A 27,507-nucleotide genomic window follows, 5' to 3' on the forward strand; every position below is an offset into this window, starting at 1 on the left:
TTCCAGGTGGAAAAATCAAAATTGGAAACAGAACTGTTAGATCCCAAAACTAAGATGCTTTCAAGAATGTATAACTTGCTGTTAAAATGGAATACGCAGTATGAAACGGTTAAATCTGCTATGATTAAATGGGCACAAGACGTTGGTCATAACATTATGTTTGCTGACTGGGAACAGTTGTGGACCACCGGTATGAAATTTACGGCATGTAATGCCTTAAGAGAGAATATTATGAAAATGATATACAGGTGGTACATGACACCAGTCAAGCTTGCAAAAATATATCATCTGCCCGATAATAAATGTTGGAAATGTAAAGAAAATGAAGGTACATTCTTTCACCTTTGGTGGACGTGCCCAAAGATTAAGGCTTTCTGGGAGATGATCTATAATGAAATGAAAAAGGTATTTAAATATACCTTCCTGAAGAAACCAGAGGCCTTTCTCCTGGGGATAGTCGGCCAATTGGTGCCAAAGAAGGACAGAACTTTCTTTATGTACGCAACAACAGCAGCAAGAATACTGATTGCAAAGTATTGGAAGACACAAGATTTACCCACCCTGGAAGAGTGACAGATGAAGGTGATGGACTATATGGAATTGGCGGAAATGACTGGCAGAATCCGAGACCTGGGAGAAGAGTTGGTGGAAGAAGACTGGAAGAAATTTAAAGACTATCTTCAGAAACACTGTAAAATTAATGAATGTTAAAATGATGTTGGATTGAAAATAAGTGGCATTAGCAACAAAGTTAACAAGAGTATGCAAAATTGAATTGATAATGGATGAAAATATAGAGTTATAATATGTTAAGATACAGAGTTAAGATAAACGAAAGAGGGTAAGGATTTGCTGACTTGATTATTTAAATGGGGATACAAAAAGGGGAGGTCTGAGGAGGCCAAGGAAATAAGATAATGAGTTAGGGTTACAAAAATGGATTTGTTTTTACTCTTCTTTTTCTTATTTTATGTATTTTTCTATGTTTTTTTTTGTATTTCTTTCTTTTTATATGATTTTTTAAATTTATGTTTTTGTAAAACTTCAATAAATATCTTTTAAAAAAAATTTAAAAAGAAAATTATTATTATAATTATTATTATGTTTTCATAGTTCCTCCCAACTCCGGAGTGCTGGGAGTGATGACCTGGGAGAGGGATTTCTCTTTGGCACCCTGCCGACAAAGGTCAGTAGAGTTAAAGCTATGATTTTCCCAGTAGTGAGGTATGGAAGTGAGAGGTGGACCATAAAGAAGGCTGATCGCCGAAGAATTGATGCTTTTGAATTATGGTGCTGGAGGAGACTCTTGAGACTCCCATAGACTGCAAGAAGATCAGTCATATCCATTCTTAAGGAAATCAGCCCAGAGGGCTCACTGGAAGGACAGGTCCTGAAGCTGAGGCTCCACTACTTTGGTCACCTCACTAGAAGAGAAGACTCCCTGGACAAGATCCTGATTTTGGGAAAGACTGAGGGAACAAAGAGAAGGGGACGACAGCGGACGAGATGGTTGGACAGTGTTCTTGAAGCTACCAACATGAGTTTGACCAAACTGCAAGAGGCAGTGGAAGACAGGAGTGCCTGGCGTGCTCTGGTCCATGGGGTCACGAAGAGTCAGACACGACTAAATGGCTAAAAAACAACAACAAAATTATGCAACACCCTCCCTACATAGATGCATTTCAGTATCAACTTCTCCTTTCCTTTGTGGGCTCTGCTCCTATTTTCTTTGCCCTTCTATAACTTAAGTCCCAAAACAGTAATCACAGGTATTATAGCCTGTTGGGGCAGTTATGACACAGCCTGTAGACAGCCTCAAACCACCAACAAAGCCTAACACCATGTACCTGTTGGAGAGCCATTGAATGCATTTTCTCTCAGCTCTCCTTTCATCAAACAAGATCTTAGTATTCTTTGAGGGCAAGGACAGAATTCATGGGGCTCAAACTTGGAAGGAAGCTGAAGGTGTGAATTATTTCGTATTTCTTGGAGATTAGCCAATGACAAAACTTTTCCATGATATACAGATTCTCCAAGAGCTTTTAGAGATCACATACATATATTGGATGGGAAATGTACAAAATGATATGCATATATCCATGTTCCCCAAGGTGGGTAGGGGAGCATGTTTCTAGATGGTTTAAAAATGTTTTAACTATGTTTCTATTTTGTTTTAACGTATTGTTTTTAAATTTTGATGTTTGCCACCTTCGGCTCCGTTTGGAGGAGTGTTGGGATACAAATCAAATGAAATCATATCCCTTACCTGTGGAATTTTGTAGATATCCAGTACAGTCGCCATATGAAGAGAGATATCTAAATCTAGCCCCCCAATGACTGCTATCAATTGATTTTGGGTGTCGCACAAATAGTTAGGGACAAATATCTCCAATGTGGAGGTAAGTAGCATAGTAGCATGATAAGTCCTCTGAGCATTGAAATAGCTGTCATAGATGCAGACACCCAAGGTGACATTTGGTAATAGCTGAAGGTTTTCATTTATCTCCTGTACTGCAAATGCCAAGGCCAGGATGTGCTGGTAATTTTTGGGCACCACACTAGAACAAGAGTTGCAACTACAGTCAGACAATATTTTCCCCTTAATAAATTGTTGCAATTTTGTTCTACATCAGCTTAATCAGTCTTTATTTATATGCCTTTTGTAGTGGGATAAGGTAAACGATCACAAAATTGGTATTGATAGGTATATTACTATGACTGACACAATGGAAAATACACTCACATTGATATATCTATTGATGTTCTAACCCTATACTATGCACATTCATAATGATAGCCACTGAATGTGATATGAATTTTCTTTCAAGGAAACACACTCCTGCAAAGAAAAAAGAAAGAAAATTTCAGTCCATTTTAATACAGTGCAAAAGGCGTGTATTAAGATAGTTATGGTAACTCTCATAAATGGAAAGTTTTATGAAAGTAAATAAAATGAAAACAACAACAACACTAAAACACTGCTCTTTTTGAAGCCAAGTAACAAAAAAATCAGAAGGAAGGGAAAGCACAACAGAAGTTTAAGAGGATACAGTATGCATATGATGAAAGAAAGGAAACAGGAGGTGGAGATGGGTGAGATGCAGGAGTTTGTAAAGAAAAGAGCTAAAATTCTTTCTGCTCTGAATTTTACCTTACATTCAAAAAAATGTGACAAAGGAAATACATGACAGAATCTCATATCATCAATTTTTAACAGTAGTAGTAACAATAGTAGTCATAGTTGAGGAGGTGTATTTGGACCAGTGGTGGTACAATGGTTGGGGAATGTGTTATTGAGCCTACAGGGGGGCAATATGAATACAGCTAACTGGATCTGGAAAAAGCTCAATTCCTTCCTGGTGGAAGCTCTGAACACTCTCAGGGATGACAACAAATTTTGCTTTGTCATGTGGAATTTCTTTCTCTCTTCAGCATTCCCTTAAATGTATTACATTTTCTACAGTTCAACAAGAAAATATTTTTGATAAGCTCCTAAGACTGAGACGAATTAACAAATGCAAAGTTAGAAAGGGTTAGTTCCTTACCAAAGATCTTCAAATGATGCTGCTGGAGGTTTGGTTGTGAAGGCTATTGAATTAGCAACAATGAAACTGTGAGAAACAATCCCACCAATTATGATGCTGCCTGCCTGACGGTATTTTTGAAGTGGAGGGTGTGGAGCATGGATTCTGCTTTTAACAAGGTGGTCTTCACATGCAATATGAGAAGACAGTATTAGCAGGAAGACAACTAATGCCATCATATTTATTGCCATGCTTCACTCTAACTCATGATTCCACCTGCATCATTATCAGGATGTACTCTGTCATTATCATGACCAGATTGAATGCCCCGTCAATCTGATGATAGACTGAATCTATCTGAGTCCAAGTTACGAAATATAAGTAAAGTGATAAGAGTGGGGTGTGCATGCTTGTTCCTAGTCCCTCATCATACCTGTGATTGCTAGGGGGCATCTTTGTGCCATCCTCAGATTAGTTCTCTAAAGGGAAATGGTAATTGTACAGTAGATTTTAGAATTTAATTATAGACTATATAAATGAATGGGAGTATGAATTCAAATGTGGGAGTTCATTGTGGAATTGCAAACAAAAACATGTTTATTACATTTGAATAGAAGTTTTCTTTTCCACTTTACTGACTAGGAGTGTACACTTAAGGTTTTAAATGCCTGAGATGTTCTTTAATATTTATTAGTATTCACACTCCGAAGAGTATTGATAGGTTGCTATCAATCAGGATGATCCTTGAACTCACAGAAATCTGTCCAGCTGTATGAATTATATTTAAACCCCATTTTCAGGACTCCTCACCCATAGCCTAATATAGTTGAGACAGGTAATATAAACCATGAGAGAAGTTCTGAATATACTATCCTCAAACCCCAAACCCTTTTCTTATAGAACTCCATCACTTTGCTATATGATGATAGAACCGGAAGGATAGTAGTGAGAAATTCAGTTGAATTGCCTTTCAAAACTAAGGAAACCAAACATCAATGTATACAGACTTTTGTTCAATCAACCAATCAACCTTTATTGGCACACAGAGAAGTCAGAACTATACAAGTTGACAGGTAAAACGTGGCATCTTTTATTAAGAAAACATTACAGAAATGGGAGTGAAACAGAAGGCTACAATTACACAACCAACACAGGCTTGTAAAAAAGATCAATAAAGTCAATATTACTGAACTAGTTGTTATCTACTTGAGTAGATTTCAGTTTCAGTACATGTGAAGCATTCCTTGGTCACCGTCTTCTGCACTCTTTCCAGCTGGTCAATATTCTTCTTAAATTGTGGTGCCTTGAACTGAACACAGTACACAGGGTGCAGACTGGCCAAGGCAGGATAGAGTGGTACTGTTACTACCCTTGATCAGGACACCACAATTCCATTCACAAAACCTAGAATAGCATTAGCTTTTTTGCTGCTGGTTCACACTGTTGAATAATGTCATGTTTGTGGTCTAATAAGACCCCTAGGCAGGGGTGAGAAACCCTTTCCAATAGTGGCCTGGATCCTGAAATTAATGAACCTAAGTTAGTCATGTGCGTTAGGAATTAGCTGAACACCACCTTTAGATTCCTGAAAATGTCATTTTGGTGGGCAGGTGGGGTTATCCACCAATCAGTCACCTGTTGTCACAGTGATGATCCTTCAAATTGCCAGCCTGAATAGGTATAACTGCCAATTCCAGCAGGCTTCTATAAGCCTTTAAGATATCCGACTTTGGGCAATCACATGCACGCCATATGGAGAGATATCACAACAAAAAATAAACTAGAAGGCTTGATGGCCTCTTCTTGAAATCCTACTATGTTCTTCTGTAAAATGTAATGATTCTCTGTATAATCTGACATATTACCAGATTTGTGTAACAGTAATTACATTTAGTGCCATTTTGGTAAGAATTCAGTGCCCAAATCTTTCGTAACATATTGGATTTCAGAAATTTAGCATCTGTATAGACAACATTTTATATTTTTATTGAATGTTTCTGACTTAAATACGTAACATTTCTGTTTGGGGGGAAAAAGTTGATTCTGAGTTTCACATGTATTTCAAACTAGTAAGTGCTTGGAGAATTTTGAGTAAAATGTATATTGGACAGCTCCAGAAAAGGAAACATATCAGAAAGGTGTGTGCATGCGTGCACAAATGAATCCAGACCACAGACTGTAACAAAAAGCATGCTACTCAGTCTTATCTTCTTACTAGCTGTCCCCTTTTGTTTAGCTCAGGCCTCAACAAAATGATGTAACATTTGGGTGCAAAGATGCAACCCAGCAACCCAGAACTGGAAGCTAAAATAGAAAAGACCTCCACAGCCACCATGTATTTGCCCTTGGAGCTCAGATAAGCTGGGATGAAGGATAGCCACACACTGCAAAAGACCAACATGCTGAAAGTGATGAACTTGGCTTCATTGAAACTGTCCGGTAACTTCCGAGCAAAGAAAGCCACAACGAAACTGACAATAGCCAAGAAGCCAAGATAGCCCAAGACACAAGAAAATAAAATGACAGATCCCTCATTACATTCTAGTATAATTTCTGTAGTCCCTGAGTGCATGTCCACATCTGGGAATGGGGCAGAGGTTGCCAGCCACACACTGCAAATGCCTGCTTGCATGAGGGAACAGGATGCAACAATGGAGTTGGCCAGGCTTTTCCCCACCCATTTTCTCATCCTGCTTCCTGGCTTTGTGGCCATAAATGCCAGAACCACCATGATAGTTTTTGCCAGCACAGAAGAAACAGCCACTGAGAAGATGATGCTGAGTGCAGTTTGTCGGAGAAGACATGTCACCGGTTCAGGATGGCCAATGAAAAGCAATGCAGAAATGAAGCAAAGCAGAAGGGAAATCAGGAGAATGTATGTGAGGTTCCGGTTGTTGGCTTTGACGATGGGAGTGTTGTGGTTCTTCAGAATTATTCCCAGCACCAGAGCTGTTATCAATGCAAAGGAAAGTGCAAAGAGGCTTAAGATGATCCCCAGAGGTTCTTTATAAGATAAGAATATTCTAGCTTTGGGTATGCAAAAATCATGCTTGATGTTTGGATAGGTTGTGTCTATGCAGTCATAACAATCATGCATATCTGAAAAGCAAAGGTAATTTATTGTTATTAAATTTACATACCGCCTTTCACCCAAATATCACAGGGTAGAGTACATTAAAACACAAAATATATAACATAATTCATTCAAAGGGCCATAGATTGTTTAATCAGAGAAAAGCCTGATTGAAGAGGAATGTTTTCACCTGGTACCTAAAGAAATGTAATGACGGGACTGTGGGATAACTAGTCTTCTGTAACCAACTTACTTAAGTCGAATTAACACATGAATGGGGTTAATACTATAGAGTAAGCTGTCCTGCTAGCCTTAGCCAGGTCCTGCTAGGCTTAGTTAGTTGAGACAATTGCTATGAGAAAGGCAAAAAATGCCACAACAGGCCCAATTTGTTTGATGGCAAATTCCCTCCCGGCCAAGAATATGATGATCATGTTGCACCACTGCAAGAACCAAAGAACTAAGATACCATATATATGTTGTGGGAGGGAAGGTTGCTGCTCTGCAGACCAAACTGCTGAATACCATCAGCTTAAATAGTCTGGAGGTGGACTACAGTCTTCACTACAGTCTGCTGCTCCACCCCTGACAGTGAAAAAGCATTTTTGCCCTATTCAGATTCAATTTTGTTGGGCAATCCTGCAATCTATGATGGCCGGCTGTTGAGGGTTCCAATGGCCAGACACAAGAAAATGGTTTACAAAGGTGGAGGGAATTTGCTGGGCCACAAACCCTGCCCATCCATTGTGTGGCCATTACCTTTAAAACCTTTTTGTTTCAGGCTTCTGGTTTCTATAGCATGCCATGGCAATGGCTCTCTCAACATTGGAGAGAAGAACAGGGTGAAAAAATGAGATGGAAGGAGTTAAACCATCCCCTATAAAACTCTCAGGGTATGGGAGGTATTGGCAATCTGCCAGCACCTCAATTGCTTACCACGGGGGATGGGCAGGGGGCACTGGGTGCTACGCACTTCACATGATGCGAAACCCCCCAAATTGCCTTTGGATGTGGAGGTTATTCTAATAATTGGGTTTTAATTTGGATTAAGAATAAGTGCACACCAGAGGAGGTGGACATCATAACTGTGAGCAATCAGCTGCATGGAACTGAGGTTTGAAATTGGGAGAAGATTCTTGAAGGTGTATGAAGGAAAGGGCATAAGTATATGTCTTACCCTTCTGAGTTGAAATCTTCCTTTCTGGACATGGAATGCAATCATAGCAGCAAAATGGCTCCCCCTCCTTCACTTTCTTGCTATGACCAGGATAACAACTCTCAGTGCATACGGATAAAGGTTGTGCCTAATCCAGAAATGAAAAGGGACAAGAATATTGAGCTTTGGATCTTTAAGATTTGGGGACTTGTTTCTTAGAGAATAAGAAAGCCATTATGATGAGAAATTATAAATAGCTGGAGTATATATATTTATTTCATAAAATTTATATACTACTGGATTGTAAAATACCTCAAAGCAGTTTTCCAAAAGGTATTGCATGTGGGGATACAAAACAATTGTTACTTGACTCTTAAATGAAGACTACCAATAGGAGAAATTACCTACATCTTGCAATTTATCAAAATTCAATAGCAAATAAGGCAAAGTTGAGGTTTACTGTTAGGAATAAGCCAGTTCCTAGTGGAACTTTACAGCCTGCTGCAGAACAGAGAGGCGTAGATTTGATGCAGGCTGAGCAAAGAACACAGCAGTCAGTGGTAAGTCCTCTGGACATTGGAATGCCGGTTGCCGAGGGAACAACTGAGTAGCAGGCTAGAACACAGCCAAAGCTCTCAGGAAGTTCAAACAGGAGTGAACAGACACATAGACAGTCTGTCAGAACAGGAAGAGGCTGGAGCTAATCCAATAAGTCTGAAGTGTCAGCAAATGGGAAGGTTGCTAGATAGGAAGCAAAATAAGAGAAGTAAGGGACGACGGTTCAATATAGTCTGTAAGAACCGGAAGAAGTCTTCAGAAGGGTAATCTCAGGTGATACTGTTGGCTCCTGTGTTAGAGCCATCCGGAGCTATCTGTTTGTTTTTGCAATAAATCCTCCTTTTTAATTACCTATGCTTACTATGTTATCAAGCTGGGAACCCGGACTCCTGACATTTATGGTCCCCTATGTAAAGTAAGGATTCTTAGAATGAAATGGTTTCATTATGCTAGTGAAAAGAACACTTTCAAGGGTCTTGTTTAAGAACAATAGTTACCTTTGACTGGATGAATAAAAGCTTCTGCCTTCAAAAAACTTTAAAACGTAAATGTGTTTATGCTTGTTTGTATACAATTAATGTTTTGTTTTATTTATTTGCGTATATTTGTTTTTATTTTTACTTTATTTTTATTTCATAATCATTTAAAAAAGGAATTAACATTGCAAGTCAGAAATAGTTTGCAATGTACTGACAATTAGTGCTTACCTGGTTAAACAAGCTGTTCCACCTTATGATCTTGTCGTTGATGGTCAACACTTGGCTTGGAAGAGCCTGAGGATCAAGCCTACCAACTTTTACTTTATGGAAGGATTGGTTGGACAAAACAATCAAGTTTATAACATCAAATGCAGCTATCATTTTTCCACTTTCATCAAAAGAAATCTTGTCCCCAGCACTGTTATTAAATGAAACACTTTGGAGAAAGTGATGGAGCTTGATAAAAAGAAAATAATAAACAAACAAACAAACAGTTTCATTTATATAGTAGCATGTAAAGTGTTGAACTTAAAAAGATGACACCTTAGAAATGTTTTTTAAAGGAGAGCTGTGTTTTTCTGACTACATGGTTGGCATCTGTCTGTACTGAAACAATATAGGACAGTGCCTTTGGGGGTGAGGTCAAACTGTTGGGAGGTTCCAGCTCCCACTGTGGCTGCTGAAACCGATATGGAAGAGATAGGTTTTGTTGAAGCTGGGGCAGATGAAGATATGGAGCTTGGAAGGGAACACAAGTGTCATATAGTCAAGTTCCCAGCAATGCAGCAATCTTTCTCCCCAATGTGGGACTTGAACCCACAACCCTGTGATTTGTGCTGAGACCAGCTGAGCTAGATGTATATATTCTGAAGCAGCAGCATAATAACAATGTTACTCTGTTTGGAAGGAATGAAACCACACACAAAAAAACCACTAGCACCCATTATACACTGTAGGTACAGTAAGTTCATATACCAAAATGACACATAAAAAGAAGGCTGACTAAAGCATAGACTATTCTTTCATTTCTATGCAGTGGGCAGAGAGAGAAAGCTGAAAATGTGAGCATAGGTAGAGTTTATGGACACATTAGTTTCACTGGTTACCCTCAAAATATGGTGTGCTACCACATGAGAATGTGTGGAAAATTACCTGCCAAAATGGTTGATTCTGAAGTTCAGGTCTTCCTCTGACTAACACTGTTCCATATGTCCTTCTGGATGAGAACATGGCTTGTAAAGCATGGGCCACTACATAGACTGCATTATAGATGCTATAGCTGTGCCCAGTCATACTCATTTCAAAAAAAGGGAGAGGGAGGCTCTCCAACTTCTCTTCTCCTGTACAAATACCTCCATCCACATAGTTGCCAGTGACATTTAAGAATATACAGCTGAATACGGTTTCCCAGAATTTCTTTATGAAATCATCTTTTATTGTATTTAAAGGATTTCTCTCCTCAAGAAATTTGTGAAATCTCTGTAAATAACTAAACTGATATCTGAAGGCTATAGCACCATGGAATAGTTCTACATCCCAGTGCCTTTGATAGGGAAATGCACTGATCTCCACCTGGGCTGTTGCTATCCAAACTTTCCCCGCTAATTTATTTTCAACAGATAAAACCGGAAGCCATCTAAAAAATGACATGGAATAAGATTCTCCATAGATCACTATTACATTTGCTTTACTGCCCATCATATTATCATTTATTTTGACCCCATCTTCTATGATGTCCATAAATCCAGTGACAAAAGAAAGTGTGGGGATTCTCTCTATGAAGGCAAAACAAACACCCTTCTGGGAAAAGACTGGAAGCACAGTTTGCACAAATCTTTCTCCATTATCATTATCCATAACAATGACCCCAATCCACGTCCACCCAAAATGCAGAAGCAGAGAGAGAATGCCCTCATACTGAAGGGCTTCCTGGGGGACCATCTGGTAGAAGGAAAGTCCTGGGGTTTTATCATTCATCACTGGTGCAGGACTGAATGTTAGCTGAAGATGAAAGGGGAGATGTGAATGAAAAGTATTAATATAATTACATATCACTTTTATGTTTTCATAGTTCCTCCCAACTCCGGAGTGCTGAGAGTGATGACCTGAGAGAGGGATTTCTCTTTGCAGTGCCTAAATTATGCAACACCCTCCCCACAAAGATGCATTTAGCATCTTTGTTGCTTAGCTTCTGCCATGTTCTAAGGACACACAGCCTTTCTGAAAATAAATTTGGAAGTTTAATGGGATGCACACCTTCTGTTTTGTTTCAAAGGTATTGCACTGAGGCGGTTTTTTAGAGGAATTCTCTTACTTGGTTTTTAGTAAATGCTTTACTTATTTGAAATTATATTGTTACATCATTCCCTCATTTCTTCACGACAATTCTAGGAATTTACTCAGTATCAACTTCCCCCTTTTTTTGTGGGCTGTCCTCCTATTTCCCTTGCCTTTCTGTAACTGAAATCCCAATAATATTCACCAATTCACAAGTGGGTCTTTCATACCACTACTGTTCTTTTAAGAGCCAGTTCCCTGGCCCCTGTGTACAATTACCACGTCTGACCTGACAAGTCAAGAATTTTTGTGCCCCAGCTCTTTGTCTCCCTGGCCAGCATCTACCTTTAAGTATCAGTGGGAATGATGAAGCATTCCCCAAATGTAATAATCACAGGTATTATAGCCAGTTGGAGCAGTTATGACAAAACTCTTTTAAGATACAACATGATATTCAAATATACATGTTCCCCAAGGTGGTTTAAAAATGTTTTAACTATGTTTCTATTTTATTTTAACATATTATTTTTACATTTTTACATTTGCCACTTCGGGCTCCTTTAGGAGGAGTGTTGGGATAGAAATCAAATCAAATCAATAAATACATATTGACTGTCAAATTGGCCTGATTCTGTCTTCTTGGAAATATTCTCAATGAATTTTAAAAATAGCTGCTGTGGTCTCTAGCTGCTTAGTTCATCTTACCACTATCATTTATACTACTCATATACACATATCCCTTACCTGTGGAATTTTGTAGATATCCAATACAGTGGCCACATGAAGAGAGATATCCGAATCCAGTCCTCCAATGACTGCTATCAAATGTTTTTGGGTGTCACATAAGTAGTTAGGGACAAATACCTCTAATGTGGAGGTAAGTAGTATAGTAGCATGATAAGTCCTCTGAGCATTGAAATAGCTGTCATAGATGCAGACGCCCATGGTGACATTTGGTAATAGCTGAGGGTTTTCATTTATCTCCAGTACTGCAAATACCAAGGCCAGGATGTGCTGGTAATTTTTGGGCACCACACTAGAACAAGAGTTACAACTAAAATCAGACACATATTCTAACCCTATTCTATGCACATTCATAATGATAGCCACTGAACGTGATATGAATTTTCTTTCAAAGAAACATACTCTTGCAAGACAAAAAGAAGGAAAAATTCAGTCCATTTTAATACAGTACAAACGGCATGCATTGAGATAGTTATGGTAACTCTCAAAATGGAAAGATTCATGAAAGTAAATAAAATGAAAACAACAACAACACAAAAGCACTGCTCTGTTTCAAGCCAAGTAACAAAAAAATCAGAAAGAAAGGAAAGAACAACAGAAGTGTAAGAGGAGACAGTATGCAAAGTTAGAAAAGATTAGTTCCTTACGTAAGATCTTCAAATGAAGTTGCTGGAGGTTTGGTTGTGAAGGCTATTGAATTAGCAACAATGAAACTGTGAGAAACAATCCCACCAATTATGATTCTGCCTGCCTGACAGTATTTTTGAAGTGGAGGGTGTGGAGCATGGATCCTGCTTTTAATAAGGGGGTCTTCACATGCAATATGAGAATACAGTATTAGCAGGAAGACAACTAATACCATCATACTGAACACCACCCTTCACTCTAACTCATGATTCCACCTGCATCATTATCAGGATGTACTCTGTCATTATCGTAACCTGATTGAATGCTCCGTCAATCTGATGATAGAGTGAATCTATCTGAGTCCAAGTTACGAAATATAAGTAAAGTGATAAGAGTGGGGTGTGCATGCTTGTTCCTAGTCCCTCATCATACCTGTGATTGCTAGAGGGCATCTTTGTGCCATCCACAGATTAGTTCTCTAAAGGGAAATGGTAATTGTACAGTAGATTTTAGAATTTAATTATAGACTATATAAATGAATGGGAGTATGATATGAACTCAAATGTCGGAATTCCCTGTGGAATTGCAAACAAAAACATGTTTATCACATCTGAATAGAAGTTTTCTTTTCCACTTTTCTGACTAGGAATGCACACTTATGCTTTTAAATGCCTGAGATGTTCTTTAATATTTATTAGTATAAGTATCCACACCCCAAGGGTATTGATAGGTTGCTATCAATTAGGATGATGCTTTACCTCACATAAATCTGTCCAGGTGTATTAATGATACTTAAACCCCATTTTCTGGACTTCCCACTCCAAGCCTAATATAGTTGAGACAGGTAATATACCATGAGAGAAGTTCTGAATATACTATCCACAAACCCAAAACCCTTATCTTATAGAACTCTGTCACTTTGCTATATGATCATAGAACCAGAAGGGTAGCAGTGAGAAATTCAGCTGAATTGCCTTTCAAAACTAAGGAAACTGTCAGGGAACTGCCATCGGAGCCAGAGGCAGAGGCAAGGCTCCCAAGTGATGCTGGAGAAGGGCCCAGCAGGGAGAGAGGCAGCTCATCGGATGGGGAAGGAAATCAGTGTAACACCAGGGATAAAGGGGGGCAGATGGGGGAATCGTCGAGGGGGCTCCAGGACTCCTCGCCGGAGACCAGCGGGGAGAGCACGGGTCCTCCGCTGCCCACACCCACCCTGCGCAGAAGACTTCCGCGCAGGGAGAGTAGGCGGAGACTTGGCGTCGAAGAACTTCTTTGCTGGAAGAGGTTCAAGAAACGCCCACTGACGGATTTTGCTAGCGACTGAAACAGCCACGAAATGAAGGGCTGTCTAGACAGAAAAGGTTTAACCAGGCAACCTAGCCAGGAGTGGCGGCAACTTACGCACGAGCAACCCCTATAACCATTACAGCAATCCGTCAGTCTCTGACGTTGCTTGTGTGCAGCGACAGGCAGGCAGCATAATGAGCCAAACCGGAGAAGCCGGCGCAACGGAGCAAGCAGCTGGAGTGCAAAATCTGGTGGAGAGGAACCGAGATTTGGAACAGCATGTGGCTCTCCTGACGGCGCGGCTGGACGAAAGGTGGGCTCAGGATGCACAGGTCAGACCCACCCCCGTCGCAAGGAAGGTACCAGGACTGGTACACAAGTTAGGGGGGAAGCCCCAGGACTATAACGCGTTCCGAACGGAAATACAGTACGCTTTGGAACTGCAGCATAATGACTTTGCTGATGATGGGGAAAGGGTGGCCTATATTGTCGGGCATCTACAGGATGGGGCCCGGGAATGGATCAGGCCCCTAATGGCGACGCAAAATGCTGCCTTGAAAGACCTTAGGAAATTCTATCAGGCGATGGATGCAATGTATTCCAGTGAAGTGGAGCAAAATGTGACTCGACGGGAATTGATGGGGTGCAAGCAGGGGAGCCAATCAGTTAGAGACTACTGGTCGCGCTTTGCGATGTTGATCCACCGGCTAGGGTGGGATCTGGACTCGGAACCCATTCAAATGTTGTTTGAGGAGGGGTTGTCCCCAACTGTGAAGGACGAGCTTTCCCGCGCGCCCCGCCCGCAGTCGATGGATCAGCTGACCAAGGCTGTGCTTGCGATTTGAGTAAGACAGGAAGCGCAGGCTCAGGAGAAGCGCGAAGGGAGAGGGGAACGTTGCCATGACTACCGCATTCCTGAAATACCGAGGCAGCCTTCCCAGATGGCTGAGCCAATGGAAATAGATGGCGCTCGAGAGAGAGAGGTTTCAAACTCCAGTGAAGGTCGCAAGAGGGAGGGAAAGGATTGGAAAACCACCAAGAAGTGTTTCCTCTGCCAACAGCCAGGACATTTTGCCAGGGTCTGCCCTCAAAGAAAGGCCTGGCAAGGGATGGTGGGAGCTGCTGGCTGTGAGGAGGAGGGGGAAAAGGGGCAGGCACAGGGAAAAGCCAACGCTTGGCTACCAATCAGTGGGGGCAGCAGCCAAGCCAGCAACCAATAGAAGTGCCCCAGCCAGACCCTCCCAGGGCAGCTATAGCCATAGAAGGGGTGCTAGAACTCCCGAATGGGCACCCAGTCAAGGTGGAGGGGCTGCTGGATTCAGGCAGCTCCTGCAATTTCTTCAGCAAGGACTTCGCTCTAGAGCACCAACTCCACCTGCTGCCCCTGGATTTTCCCTTGCAAGTGACCACCATCGATGGCAGGGAACTTCTGGGAGGGGAAGTGACGCACCAGACCCCACCAATGAGAATGAGGGTTTCCAGGCACACGGAGACCATTGCCTTTCACGTAGCCACACTGGCAGGACCCCCAATAATATTAGGGATGAGCTGTCTGGCACTACATGATCCAGTAGTGGCATGGCACCAGCGGTCAGTCACCTTTGGGTCAGCTTACTGCTTGGAACACTGTCTAGGGGGGGAACCCAAGGATGACCGTGGCCAGGGTGGCTGGGATGGCTGTGGAGCCAAAAGGGGAGGTGCCACCACAATATGCTGGCCTGCAGGAGGTCATCAGCGAGAAGGAGGCGGATAGACTACCCCCCCATAGGCCCTTTGACTGCCAAATCAACTTACTCCCAGGGGCTCAGCTGCCGGTGAGTAAGCTGTATGCCATGTCTGACCGGGAAATGCAGGAGTTGCGGGAATTTATTGACAAGAACCTGAAAAGAGGTTTCATAAGAGAATCAAAGGTGGTGGGGGGCAGTCCGGTGTTCTTTGTGGACAAAAAGGACACTAATCAGCCTAGATTAGTCGTAGATTTCAGGGCCTTGAACCTTGTATCAGAACCCGTGACCGTCCCAATGCCCAGGATTGACGACATTTTAACACGGGTAAGGCAGGGAAAAATCTTTACTAAGCTGGACCTCCGGGGAGCATACAATCTGATTAGGATGAGGGAGGGGGACGAATGGAAAACCACCATGTTCACCCCCCTGTGGGCCTTTGAGTACTTAGTTATGCCATTTGGATTACAGTCGGGCTCCGCCTGCTTTCAAACATTCATGCACCACGTGTTGGGGTCCTTGCTGTACAAGAACTGCGTAGCCTTTTTGGACGATGTCTTAATCTATTCTGACAATGAGAAGCAACATGTCAGAGACATCAGGGAAGTGCTACAGAGACTGCAGAAGCACCAGTTGTGGGTCAAGCTGGAAAAATGCCAATTTCACGCAAGAGAGGTTGAGTTTCTGGGGTACAAGTTGTCAGACAAGGGCCTAGCTATGGACCCCAGCAAGGTGCAGGCGGTGCTGGAATGGAAGGCCCCCAAAACCCGGAAGGACGTGCAGAGGTTCCTAGGGTTCACCAACTTCTACAGGAAGTTCATCAAGAACTTCGCCCACTTGACAGCGCCCATCACAGATTGTCTCAGTAGCAAAAAGAAGTTCGTCTGGACAGAAAGGGCCCAGCAATCCTTTGAAAGACTGAAGAATGCGTTCGCTTCAGAAGAGCAGCTCCTGCACGTGGATCTGCAGAAGCCCATGAGGCTGGAGACCAACGCGTCAGACCAAGCCATCGGAGCGGTACTGTTGCAGCCAGGGGCCCAGCAGAGCTGGAGGCCGCGCGCGTTTTTCTCGAGGAAGCTGAGCAAGTCGGAGCAAAACTACACGGTGTATGACCACGAACTGCTTGCAATTTATGCAACATTTCGACGATGGAGACATCTGCTAATAGGGGCGCAGCACAAGATCCAGGTGTGTACGGATCACAAGAACTTGGAATACTGGAGGACTGCGCGAGTACTCAACCAGAGACAGATTCGATGGGCACAGGAGTTCTCCAAGTTTTCCTTCGAGATCCGGTACGTGCCGGGAGAGGAAAACGTAAGAGCAGATGCTCTCTCCCGGAAGCCGGAGTACATGGAAGGAGAGGGACCGCCGGAAGTCAGACACGTGTTCCCCGAGAACCGATGGGTGTGTGGGGGAATGTTGGTTGGGAAACGAGAACTGGCTGGGCTTACTAGAAACGACGAATTCGCTCAAACTAAAATCAGGGAACTCCGGGACGGAAGGGAAAACCATGGAGGGTTTGAGGAAAAGGAAGGGCTATTGTACTATAAGGGGGCGCTGTATGTACCGGGGGAGACCTTGAGGGGAAGGGTACTCAAACAACTCCACGACAACCCAACAGCGGGGCACTTTGGTCAACACAAAACCATGTTGCTTGTCACCAGGCAGTTCTGGTGGCCAAGGGTAAGGGAAGATGTACGGGAATATGTACAGGGGTGCGACCGCTGCCAGAGGGCAAAGGGGGAGAGGGCTGCCCCCGCAGGGTTACTGGAACCCTTACCCACGCCGGGAAGACCCTGGGAGGTGGTGTCCATCGATTTTATGACAGATTTGCCCAAGTCAAGGGGGAAGACAGCAGTCATGGTAGTAGTCGATCTACTGACAAAAATGTGCCATTTCATAGCTTGCTCACATGCGGTGACGGCAGAGGAAACAGCCAGGTTGTTTGTGGATCACATCTTCAGGCTGCATGGGGCTCCCTCGAGGGTCATCTCAGATCGCGGGAAACAATTTACTTCCCGGTTCTGGAGGAAGCTCATGAGCTTGCTGCAAGTCAAGGTGGGCTTCTCGACGGCGAGACACCCGGAAACCAACGGGCAAGCAGAAAGAGTGAACAGTATACTCCAGCAATACCTATGCTGCTACGTCAGTGAGAGACAGAACGATTGGGTAGAGAAACTAGCGCTGGCTGAATTTGCGTCCAATAACGCTGAACATGTGTCCATGGGAATGAGCCCGTTCATGGCCAATTATGGGTGTCACCCCAGGGCCTTCCTGGGGAGGGGGGGAGGAAGGGTGGAGCGTACCTGCGGCAGAGCAGTTTGTGGAAGAAATGGAGGCCTTGCACCAGCAACTTAAGATGAACTTGGAGCGGGCCAAGGAAATTTACAAGAGGCAGGCAGACAAGCACCGTCGGGAAGGGGAGACCATACGGGTGGGAGACCGGGTGTGGTTGTCAACCCAAGGGTTACCCTTTAAGGGAGGGTGCAAGAAGTTGCAGCCAAGGCGGCTGGGGCCTTTTGAGGTAACACAGCAGGTGAACCCCGTGGCATTCAAGCTCAAGTTGCCTGACAGCATGAAGATACACCCGGTGTTCCATAGGTCCCTACTCTCACCGTACAGGGAGGGGCGGGAATTCCCGGGGCGGGAGGGAGAAGTCACCACACACCGGCAGGTAGAGGAGAGGGATCACCACAACCAAGCCATGGAAATACTCGATTCAAGGTGGCGAGGGCGCCAGGTGGAGTACTTGGTAGCCTGGGAGGGAGAACCCAGGTCAGAAAACACGTGGGTTCCCGCGGAGGCAATCAATGACGGGTATCTGGTCAAAACCAAAAAATTTTTTTCTTTCCAGTAGCACCTTAAAGACCAACTAAGTGGTTGATGGACTTCCATTTCATGGGTATCTGGTGGAGGAGTTCCACAGCCTGTTCCCGATAAACCAAAACCACTAGCGAGATTCTGGGAGGAGCAATTTGGAACCACAGACGATGAAGAGGATTTTGTGGGTTTTCCTGCCTCCGAAGAGGAGGGAGGAGAGGCGTCAGAGGGAGAAGAATCAGACTGGGAGGCCCACCCCACGGGAAGAGATCGGAGCGGGTGGGAAGCGGGTTTTGAATCCTCAGAGGATGGCGACAGCTCCTTCCAGGGATTCCCCGCATCGTCGGCCGAGGAAAGGAACGAAGTTGGATCAAAAGTTTGGGCCGGGGGTGGAGGGGGTCCTGGGGGGGAGGTGGATGTCAGGGAACTGCCATCGGAGCCAGAGGCGGAGGCAAGGCTCCCAAGCGATGCTGGAGAAGGGCCCAGCAGGGAGAGAGGCAACTCATCGGATGGGGAAGGAAATCAGTGTAACACCAGGGATAAAGGGGGGCAGATGGGGGAATCGGCGAGGGGGCTCCAGGACTCCTCGCCGGAGACCAGCGGGGAGAGCACGGGTCCTCCGCTGCCCACACCCACCCTGCGCAGAAGACTTCCGCGCAGGGAGAGTAGGCGGAGACTTGGCGTCGAAGAACTTCTTTGCTGGAAGAGGTTCAAGAAACGCCCACTGACGGATTTTGCTAGCGACTGAAACAGCCACGAAATGAAGGGCTGTCTAGACAGAAAAGGTTTAACCAGGCAACCTAGCCAGGAGTGGCGGCAACTTACGCATGAGCAACCCCTATAACCATTACAGAAACCAAACATCAATGTATAAAGACTTTTGTTCAATCAACCAATCAACCTTCATTGGCACACAGAGAAGACCGGACTATACAAATTGACAGGTAAAACTTGGCATCTTTTATTAAGAAAACATGATGGAAATGATAGGAAAGCAGAAGGCTATGATTACACAACCAACACAGACTTGTAAAAAAGATTAATAAAGTCAGTCTTATTGAACTACTTGTTATCTACTTGAGTAGAGTTCCTTGCAAAAGTGAATTTCAGAAAGGTACATTTTTGGACTAATGATCAGATACTTCCAGGAATATTAAAGCTATGGATAAAGCTTCAGAAATGTATAGGCATCCCAGAACAGTAGAAAAAGGCCATCACCCAAAAAAGACCTAGACCTGGCCCTATTATGAAATTCACTCCATATGTGATGTCAATGGTATCTTTGCCTGACAAGAAATTTCCATATCCCTAACAGCCCTGACCTATCATGACTAAAGGCTGTACTTTTTCATGAACAAAACAAAGAAACTAAGAAATATAGGCATATTAGAATCTGATACACCAGGTTCATGCTCAGAATGGACTTTTTGGCAGAGCACTTCTAACCATGTCTACTCACATTTAAGTATCCCAATGAATGGCATGAGGCTTACTCCCAGGTGACATGCTCACATTGCAGCCATGACTTCAGAGTTTGGGGGGAGTGTCTTATTTTTGAAAATAATAATGTTATGAAACCATACTGCTCTTAACCACCTGAGAGCTAAAATCTTAGAAATGTGCACTGCAGAATGAAAACCCACCCTAAACTTTTATGAAATTAAGAGTCAGTTTATAATTAGCATAATTGTACTTTACTAACTAGATAGGGAGACACAATCACATAATTCTTCAGTCAGTTCTTCGTATTAGCTGTTCCCTTTTGTTCAATTCAGGTTTCAACAAAATAATGTAACATTTGGGAGAAAAGATGCAGGCCAATAATCCAGCACTGGAGGCTAAGATAGAAAAGATCTCCACAGCTATCATGTATTTCCCCTTAGTGCTCAAGTAGGTTGGAACAAAGGATAACCAAACACTGCAAAACACTAACATGCTAAAAGTGATAAACTTGGCTTCATTGAATGTGTCGGGTAACTTCCTAGCAAGGAAGGCCAAAGTGAAGCTGGCAATGGCCAGGAAGCCAATAAAGCCAAGGACACAATAAAACATAGTCACAGACCCCTCATTACCTCCAAGTATAATTTGTTCAGCCATTGAGTGTATATCAGCCTCTGGCAACGGGGGAGAGATTGACAGCCACACAATGCAAATGCCTCCTTGTATAAGGGAGCAAGAAAGTACAATGGAATTGGCCAGCCTCTTTCCCACCCATTTCCTCATTCTGGATCCTGGCTTGGTGGCCATGAAAGCCAGAACCACAGTGAGGGTTTTTGCCAGCACACAAGAAACAGCCACTGAGAAGATGATGCCAAAAGCAGTTTGTCGGAGGAGACAGGTCACCTTCTGAGGCTGTCCAATGAATAGCAGTGCAGAAAGGAAGCAGAGCAGGAGGGAGAGAAGGAGAGTGTAAGTGAGGTCCCTGTTATTTGCTTTGACAATGGGAGTGTTGTGGTTCTTCACAAATGTTAAGAGGACTAGAACGGTGACCAAAGAACAGGAAAGAGCAGAAAGGGCTAAACTGATCCCCACAGGTTCTTCAAAAGACAAGAAGCTTATTTCCTTGGGAATACATAAATCATGGTTTTTATTTGGATATGTTTGGTCTGAACATGTAGAACAGTCGCTCATATCTGCAAAGGAAAATACATAGCTTAATCTCATAAACATGCCATTTATCTCAAGAGCAGCCAATTTGACAATTCAAATTGGGGAAGAATTAAACATTGAATCTGTGGGATGTGGTGTGGAGATAATTTTAGGGATTTTAGTAATTAATATTGAACTTCCATGATGCGGAAAGTTTTGAATGTATTTCCACCTTTAGGGCCTTAAACAGCTATTTGCTTTTTCCCTGGAACACCACACAAACTGAAATGATACCAGTTAATATGCATATTAACATATAACATTTGTAGTCTGCATGATACCAGTTAATATGCATATTAACATATAACATTTGTAGTCTGCATTTCATTTTTTCTACCAAAGTTGTTGTGCACATATAATATACTAAAACAATTGAGATACAACTTCTGGCTGGAAGGAATGATATGCTGGAATACTGCCCCAAATTTGGTCACGTGAAACTACAACACAAAATGCCCATAATTTCCCAGGTTAACAGGGTTGCAAATGTATTTAGTACTGGAATCTAATCACATTGAAATGATCACTAAACCTCTCCTAGATTCTGCCTGTTTTCACATACTTCTTTCACGTCACCTGAAAGGTCACATAAAACCTGGAAATAATTTGCTAAAAAATGTTAGGGAAATGAATATAAAGTGGTATCTGAATGCAGGCCTGGTGTATGCACATCCTTATTTTTTTTATAACGCTATTCCTCTGAAAATCATGCAATCTGCTTCCTATTTCTATATACATTATTGCTTACCCGTCTGGTCTGAAATCTTCCCTTCTGGACAGGGGATGCAATCATAGCAACAAAATGGCTCCCCTTCCTTTACTTTCTTGCTTGAACCAGGATTGCATTTCTCACTGCATAGAGAAATAGGCCTTGCCTAATCCATGAATGAAAAAGGAGGATATTGAGCTTGTAATCTATAATTGTGAGGAAGTAATGACCTGTTGCATACCCCTCAACTGCCATGATAAAATCAGGACATCCCACTTTTGGGTGTGCTTTTGGGCTCCCTGATCTCGTGCAGGTCACATGACTCGCACGGGAGTGTGGTTGGGAAGATGTATTTCTTGGTTTCCGCCGTCAACATGTTGGAGGGTATGCTGCTTGCCCTTTCTCAAAGTGAGGCAGTGTGGAAGATTAGGAAGAGCGGTTGGGTGTTGAATGCAGAAGGCTGCTATCAGGAACAGAAGGGTGGTCATTCTTCACTCCAGGAGATTCCAGTTCATGACTCCTCTGAATTCAGTGCCTGAAACAATTATCTAATGCTGCCTTATCTTTGTGCCAACCAAAGAGAGTGGTCATGTTTCATCTGGATGATTTAACAACTATTAATAGTTTCAACCCAAATTTTCAATCAATTTTAGGAAGAACAGTTTTGAAAAGAAACATGCAAACTACCCAGTATAGTGAGGTGGCTGAATCAGTGTGTTACAGAGTATTAAGTGCTGTTTTGATAGAGGAAAGCATGAAATAATATTTTCTACATATTGAGACTGCAGAGAACTACTGTGAGGTGATGCTAGCTGGTTTGCTCACCGCACAGACTTCAAGCAGGTGTCAGGAATTATTGCATAAATACAATGCTTAAAGAGGACATAGTTTGATCCTATGGATGGAATTTGATATTTTAGGTGGTTTTCAATGATGTACTACTCTGAACAGACTAATTGAAATCAGTGTGTGTGATTGCGTTCCCAGTCACATGGTGCCTGAGGGGCCAACCAGAAATAAGAGAAATAGGCCACAATTTTATTGTTTACAGGTGTAAGTAGGTTTCGGCCAAGGCATTGAGCATGTACTTGGTATCAAGAAGCCTGCCTCCTAGGTAAATGGAGGGGGGGTGTCAACCCTGACTGGGATCCACCCGCTGACATGCACCAGGTGTCACGATCCCACCAGGGGCGCCATTGGGAAGGATGCTATAGCCCCTTGGCCTTCCTGGAAGATTGGGTGATGAATCCTGTGGCAATCCAAGAAGGGGGATTCTGGGTGCAGTCCTCATTTGCAGAGCCAAAAGACCACCCGTCTCCTGACACCTGATTGGTGTTTCCAGACCAATGCCTGCACAACCAAGGGGGCGGAGCATTCCATTCCCAGTTGTGCAAGAAGGGGGAGCATGGCTCCTGGAAGACACCGCTGTCATGCTGGAAAGCAAATGCTGCTTCCCAGGGTTCTCGGCTAATTGGAAACTGACTTTGGACATTAATCAATTATCATCATTTTAAATATATTCAGTGCAAAAGATGCATTTGGTTCATCCAAAAATTGATCAAAAAATTGAAATCTATAGCACAAACAGATCATCAAATCTTCATACATTACAAGCTCATCATTGTCAGGTGAAACTATGTTTACACTGAGGACTCAAAGTAACTACAGTTGAATTGTACCTGGTTAAACCACTTGTGCCAAGTTATAGCATCCTCATGGAAGATGAATAATTGATTTGAAGAAGTCTGGGGATCCATCCTGCCAACTTTAACTTTATGAAAGGATTGGTTTGGTGAAACAACCCAATTAATAATATCTAGCCCAGCTTCCAACTCCCCTTTCTCGTTGAAGGAAACTTTCTCTCCTGCACTGTTATTAAATGACAGACTTCTGAGGAAATGATGAACCTACATTTAAAAAGAGAGAATGAGGTTGTACGTCAATCTAACAAATGAAGTCAATAGAAGTGGAATAGAAGTGTTCATGGAGTTAATTTATTGCACAAGTCGTGCACTATTTCAACACCAAAGTTTTGGTACACTGTTACAAGTGGAAGCCAGCCTCATTACCTGCCACAGCTGAGGATTCTGAAATGGCAGCTTCCTGTTGTCTACCGTAAATCTAGAACTGAGTCTGGATGAGAACATGGCATGGACAGCATGGGCCATGGCATAAACAGCATTGTATATACAGTAGCTATGGCCCGTCATGCTCATTTCAAAAAAAGGTGTAGGAAGCATTTCCAGGTTCTCCTCTCCAGTGCAAATCTCCTGATCCACACCATCTGTGACTGTACTAGGGAAGACACAAGCAAAGGCCTGTTGCCAGAAGTCTTTGATGAAATAATCTCCATTTGTGGTGGAGGGACTTATGTGTTCAAGAAATTTGTGAAATTCTGGTAGACTATTTGAGTGAATTGCGAAAGACAGAGCCCCATGAATTATTTGTGTATCCCAAGTCCTTTGATAGACCACAGACGTCAGCTCCATCTGGGCTGTCATTATCCATACTTTACCTCTTGCTTCCTCTCCCATCTCTTCTTCTTCTGACAAATATGGAAACCATCTGAAAAACAGCATTGCATAAGATTCTCCATAGAGGATAATCACATTGGCTTTGCTCCTCATTACTTTATCATGTATTTTTGCACAGTCTTGTAACAAGTCTTTAGCTTCGGTGATGAAAGTTAATTTGGGGACTCTCTCTATGATCGCAAAACAGATACCACTAGAGGAAAACATTGGAACCACCTTTTGTACAAATTGTTCTCCATTCTCGAGATCCATCATAAGGAGCCCAATCCATGTCCACCCGAAATGCAGAAGTAAGGAGAGAATCCCCTCGTACTGAAGGGCTTCCTGGGGGACCATTTGGTAGAAGGAGAGGCCTGGAGTTTTATCATGCATGATGGGAGCAGGGCCATACGTGAGCTAAAGGGAGGAGGGACAGAAAAGAAAACAAACAGATAGGAATGCTTTAATGGAGATATCCAGCGAGTTTTTCTGCAACATTTGTAAATGTATAGCAGCACAATAAATGAAACTGCATAGCTACGAGAACTACCTTACCCCACATGTGCCTACCTTACAGCTATGATAGTGGAATTGGCACTCTTACAGGTGCCTCATAATATCTGTTCCACATATTTAAGAACTTGATTGTTTAGTTTGGCAGGGCCTTCACTTTGTTATTCCTGTGCATTGAAATCACAGGGTAGCACTGTGGTCTACACCACAGAGTCTAGGGCTTGTGGATCAGAAGGTCAGCGGTTCAAATCCCTGCGACGGGGCTAGCTCCCGTTGTTCGGTCCCAGCTCCTGCCAACCTAGCCATTTGAAAGTACGTCAAAGTGCAAGTGGATAAGTAGGTACCGCTCCAGCAGGAAGGTAAACGGTGTTTCTGTGCGCTGCTTTGGTTCACCAGAAGCGGCTTAGTCATGCTGGCCACATGACCCGGAAGCTGTATGCTGGCTCCCTCGGCCAGTAAAGCGAGAAGAGCGCCGCAACCCCAGAGTCATCCACGACTGGACCTAATGGTCAGGGGTCCCTTTACCTTTACAGGTGCCTCGTAATACCTGTTCCACATTTTTAATAACTTGTTTGTTTAGTTTGGCTGGGCCTTCACTTTGGAATTCCTGCACATTGAAATCAAGCAGGTGTCTTCATTGGACTCTTTTTTGTGCCTCCTAAAAGCATTATTGTTTAGGTATGCCTACCCAGATGATTTTTAAGTTGATACACTTTGGATCTGTTGTAGTATTTTAACTTTTGTATGTTTAAAAGTATGGTTATGAAATATTCTTGTTTTTACTGTTTTACTGTTTTTTACTGTTTTAACAAGTGGTTTAAAGTAATAAATAAATACAAAAAATAAATAAATATGGAAGGAAGGAAGGTTTATGCATTTAGGTCCATATTGTTCAATAAATCACTACAATATATTTATCATACAAAAATTACTGAACATTTATTGAGACTTCTAGTGTAGTTATGAAAGCCAACCCCCCCCACATGAAGCTCTGAGATCTGTAGGTGGAGGACTCCCACTATGAGTGTTGATAAAGGTGAGGAAAGAGGAAACCATGGACTCAGCTACACAGCTGCAAATAAAACATTTTAATTGTGTTTTAAAGTGCACTAGATAGTGACAGTGAGCCATGCAAAATTCAATGTATTTTTCAAAAAAAAAAATTAAGCATTTTCTCAGCATTTTTAAGATTTCACCCATGTTTCAAATAAGCTGTCTCACTGTCTTTCAACCCTGGAAATTCTATTTTACTGCATCCAATTTTCATTTCACAGATTTTGTTATAAGACTAGCTAATATTTTCAAGATTGTGTTAATGCCATTTGGGCAGTGACAACCAGGGATGGTATCAAATCATTTTGCAGGACCTGCTTATTCGCGCCCTCCCCGCAAGATTGATTATAGGATTGGTGAAGGATCTATATTGACCTTTACTACAGTATGTCACCTCCAATCCTTAAAAAATGTGTAGGCCTTTCATAATGTGATAAAGGCACACTCCTGCCTGCCTCCTTGTGATTATAGTGGAGATAACATCAAATTTAAGTGGTGCAGTCTAGTAGGCATGTTCCAATATTAGCGTAGCCTCATTAATTCTTAACAAAATGTTCCTTTGATGGGGTCAATACTCCATAACTTTCCACTCCCCTTTTGATCTGCCTCCTATGCCATTTTCAACTCTCACCCTACCAGTAGGAGAAAATCAACCATCATATTATATTTTTCTGCAGCAATTAGAGAACTTTTGCTTCCCTGATGTCTTTGGAACATTCCCCCCCCAAAAAAACCCCCAACAACAACAAACAAACTGGTGGCTGATTGAGAGACATAGTCAATTATTAACTCCTCTGAAGATTAATACAATTGGAACTTTTTGAAATAGTCTTCATCTCTGCTCTGAGATAATGCATCTAACTTCCTTTTGAAGACTGACAGGTTTCCTTGAAGCAGATCCTGAATTCTTTACAAGCTCAGATGATGAAACAACTAGTGGCAAGAAAAAGTAAAAGAACCACATGCATGTGTGTGTGAGAGAGGACGTTCTTCTGTATTTTCTGAATAAGAGTCTTGCTAAGTTATGAAAGCCTACACAACACCAGTTCACATATTGTAGCCTCTGAACTACACAGTGAAATATTTCAGGCAGTACAATCATGAGGAGCAAACACCTTTAAATCTATCATGCACAGCACAATGACTGATATACCTGTGGAATTTTGTAGATATCCAAGACTGTTGCTGCATGAAGAGAAGTTAGGGGGTCAAGACCGCCAATGACAGCTATCAAATTATTCTGAGTGTGACATTTATAGTTGGGGACAAATCTCTCTGTGGTGGACGTAAGGAGCAGTGTGGCATGATATGTTCTCTTTGCAACGAAATAGCTGTCAAAGATGTGGAAGCCCAAAGTGGTATTGGGTAAGATTTGAGAATTTCCATTGATCTCCTTTACTGCAAATGCCAAGGCCAGGACGTGCTGGTAATTCTTAGTCACCACGCTAGAATGAGAATTGCAATCTACATCATATCCTACATTGTCTAAAATCTTTTCCATTATTTTATACCACATTTATGGTAGTAGTCTAGGGTGGCCTACTTAAAATGAAATGATTAACCAATGTAATACATAACATTACAATTAACCAATGCAATGCATAAAGCAATTTCAAATTAATCATGACCTGGAACATTCATCAGGTTATAATCAAATGCATCCTGTTAATGTATTTCAACATAGTTTTCCTCAACATTATACGAAGTCCAACTCTTGCCTTCAAAAAAGTTGCAATCCCATATTCACTCAGTTGGAGTGGCACCCAGATTTTGCTGCAAGTAATTGGGTAAATATTTG

At 42.5% G+C, this 27,507-nt stretch overlaps 1 protein-coding gene across 1 annotated transcript; it reads right to left on the reverse strand.

Moving 5' to 3' along the window:
- Positions 1–20,003: 20,003 nt before the first annotated feature.
- LOC310748617 (vomeronasal type-2 receptor 26-like) lies at positions 20,004–27,210 on the reverse strand (the record flags this gene model as incomplete). Its single annotated transcript, XM_083584468.1, has 5 exons — positions 20,004–20,905; positions 21,670–21,796; positions 23,310–23,537; positions 23,700–24,560; positions 26,863–27,210. 5 exons carry the CDS (start codon positions 27,208–27,210, stop codon positions 20,004–20,006), a joined length of 2,466 nt encoding a protein of 821 aa, XP_083440594.1.
- Between the last annotated feature and the right edge of the window lie 297 nt (positions 27,211–27,507).

The sequence above is a fragment of the Podarcis filfolensis genome (genome assembly GCF_964270895.1).
Source record: "Podarcis filfolensis genome assembly, chromosome: 13".
NCBI lineage: Eukaryota > Metazoa > Chordata > Lepidosauria > Squamata > Lacertidae > Podarcis > Podarcis filfolensis.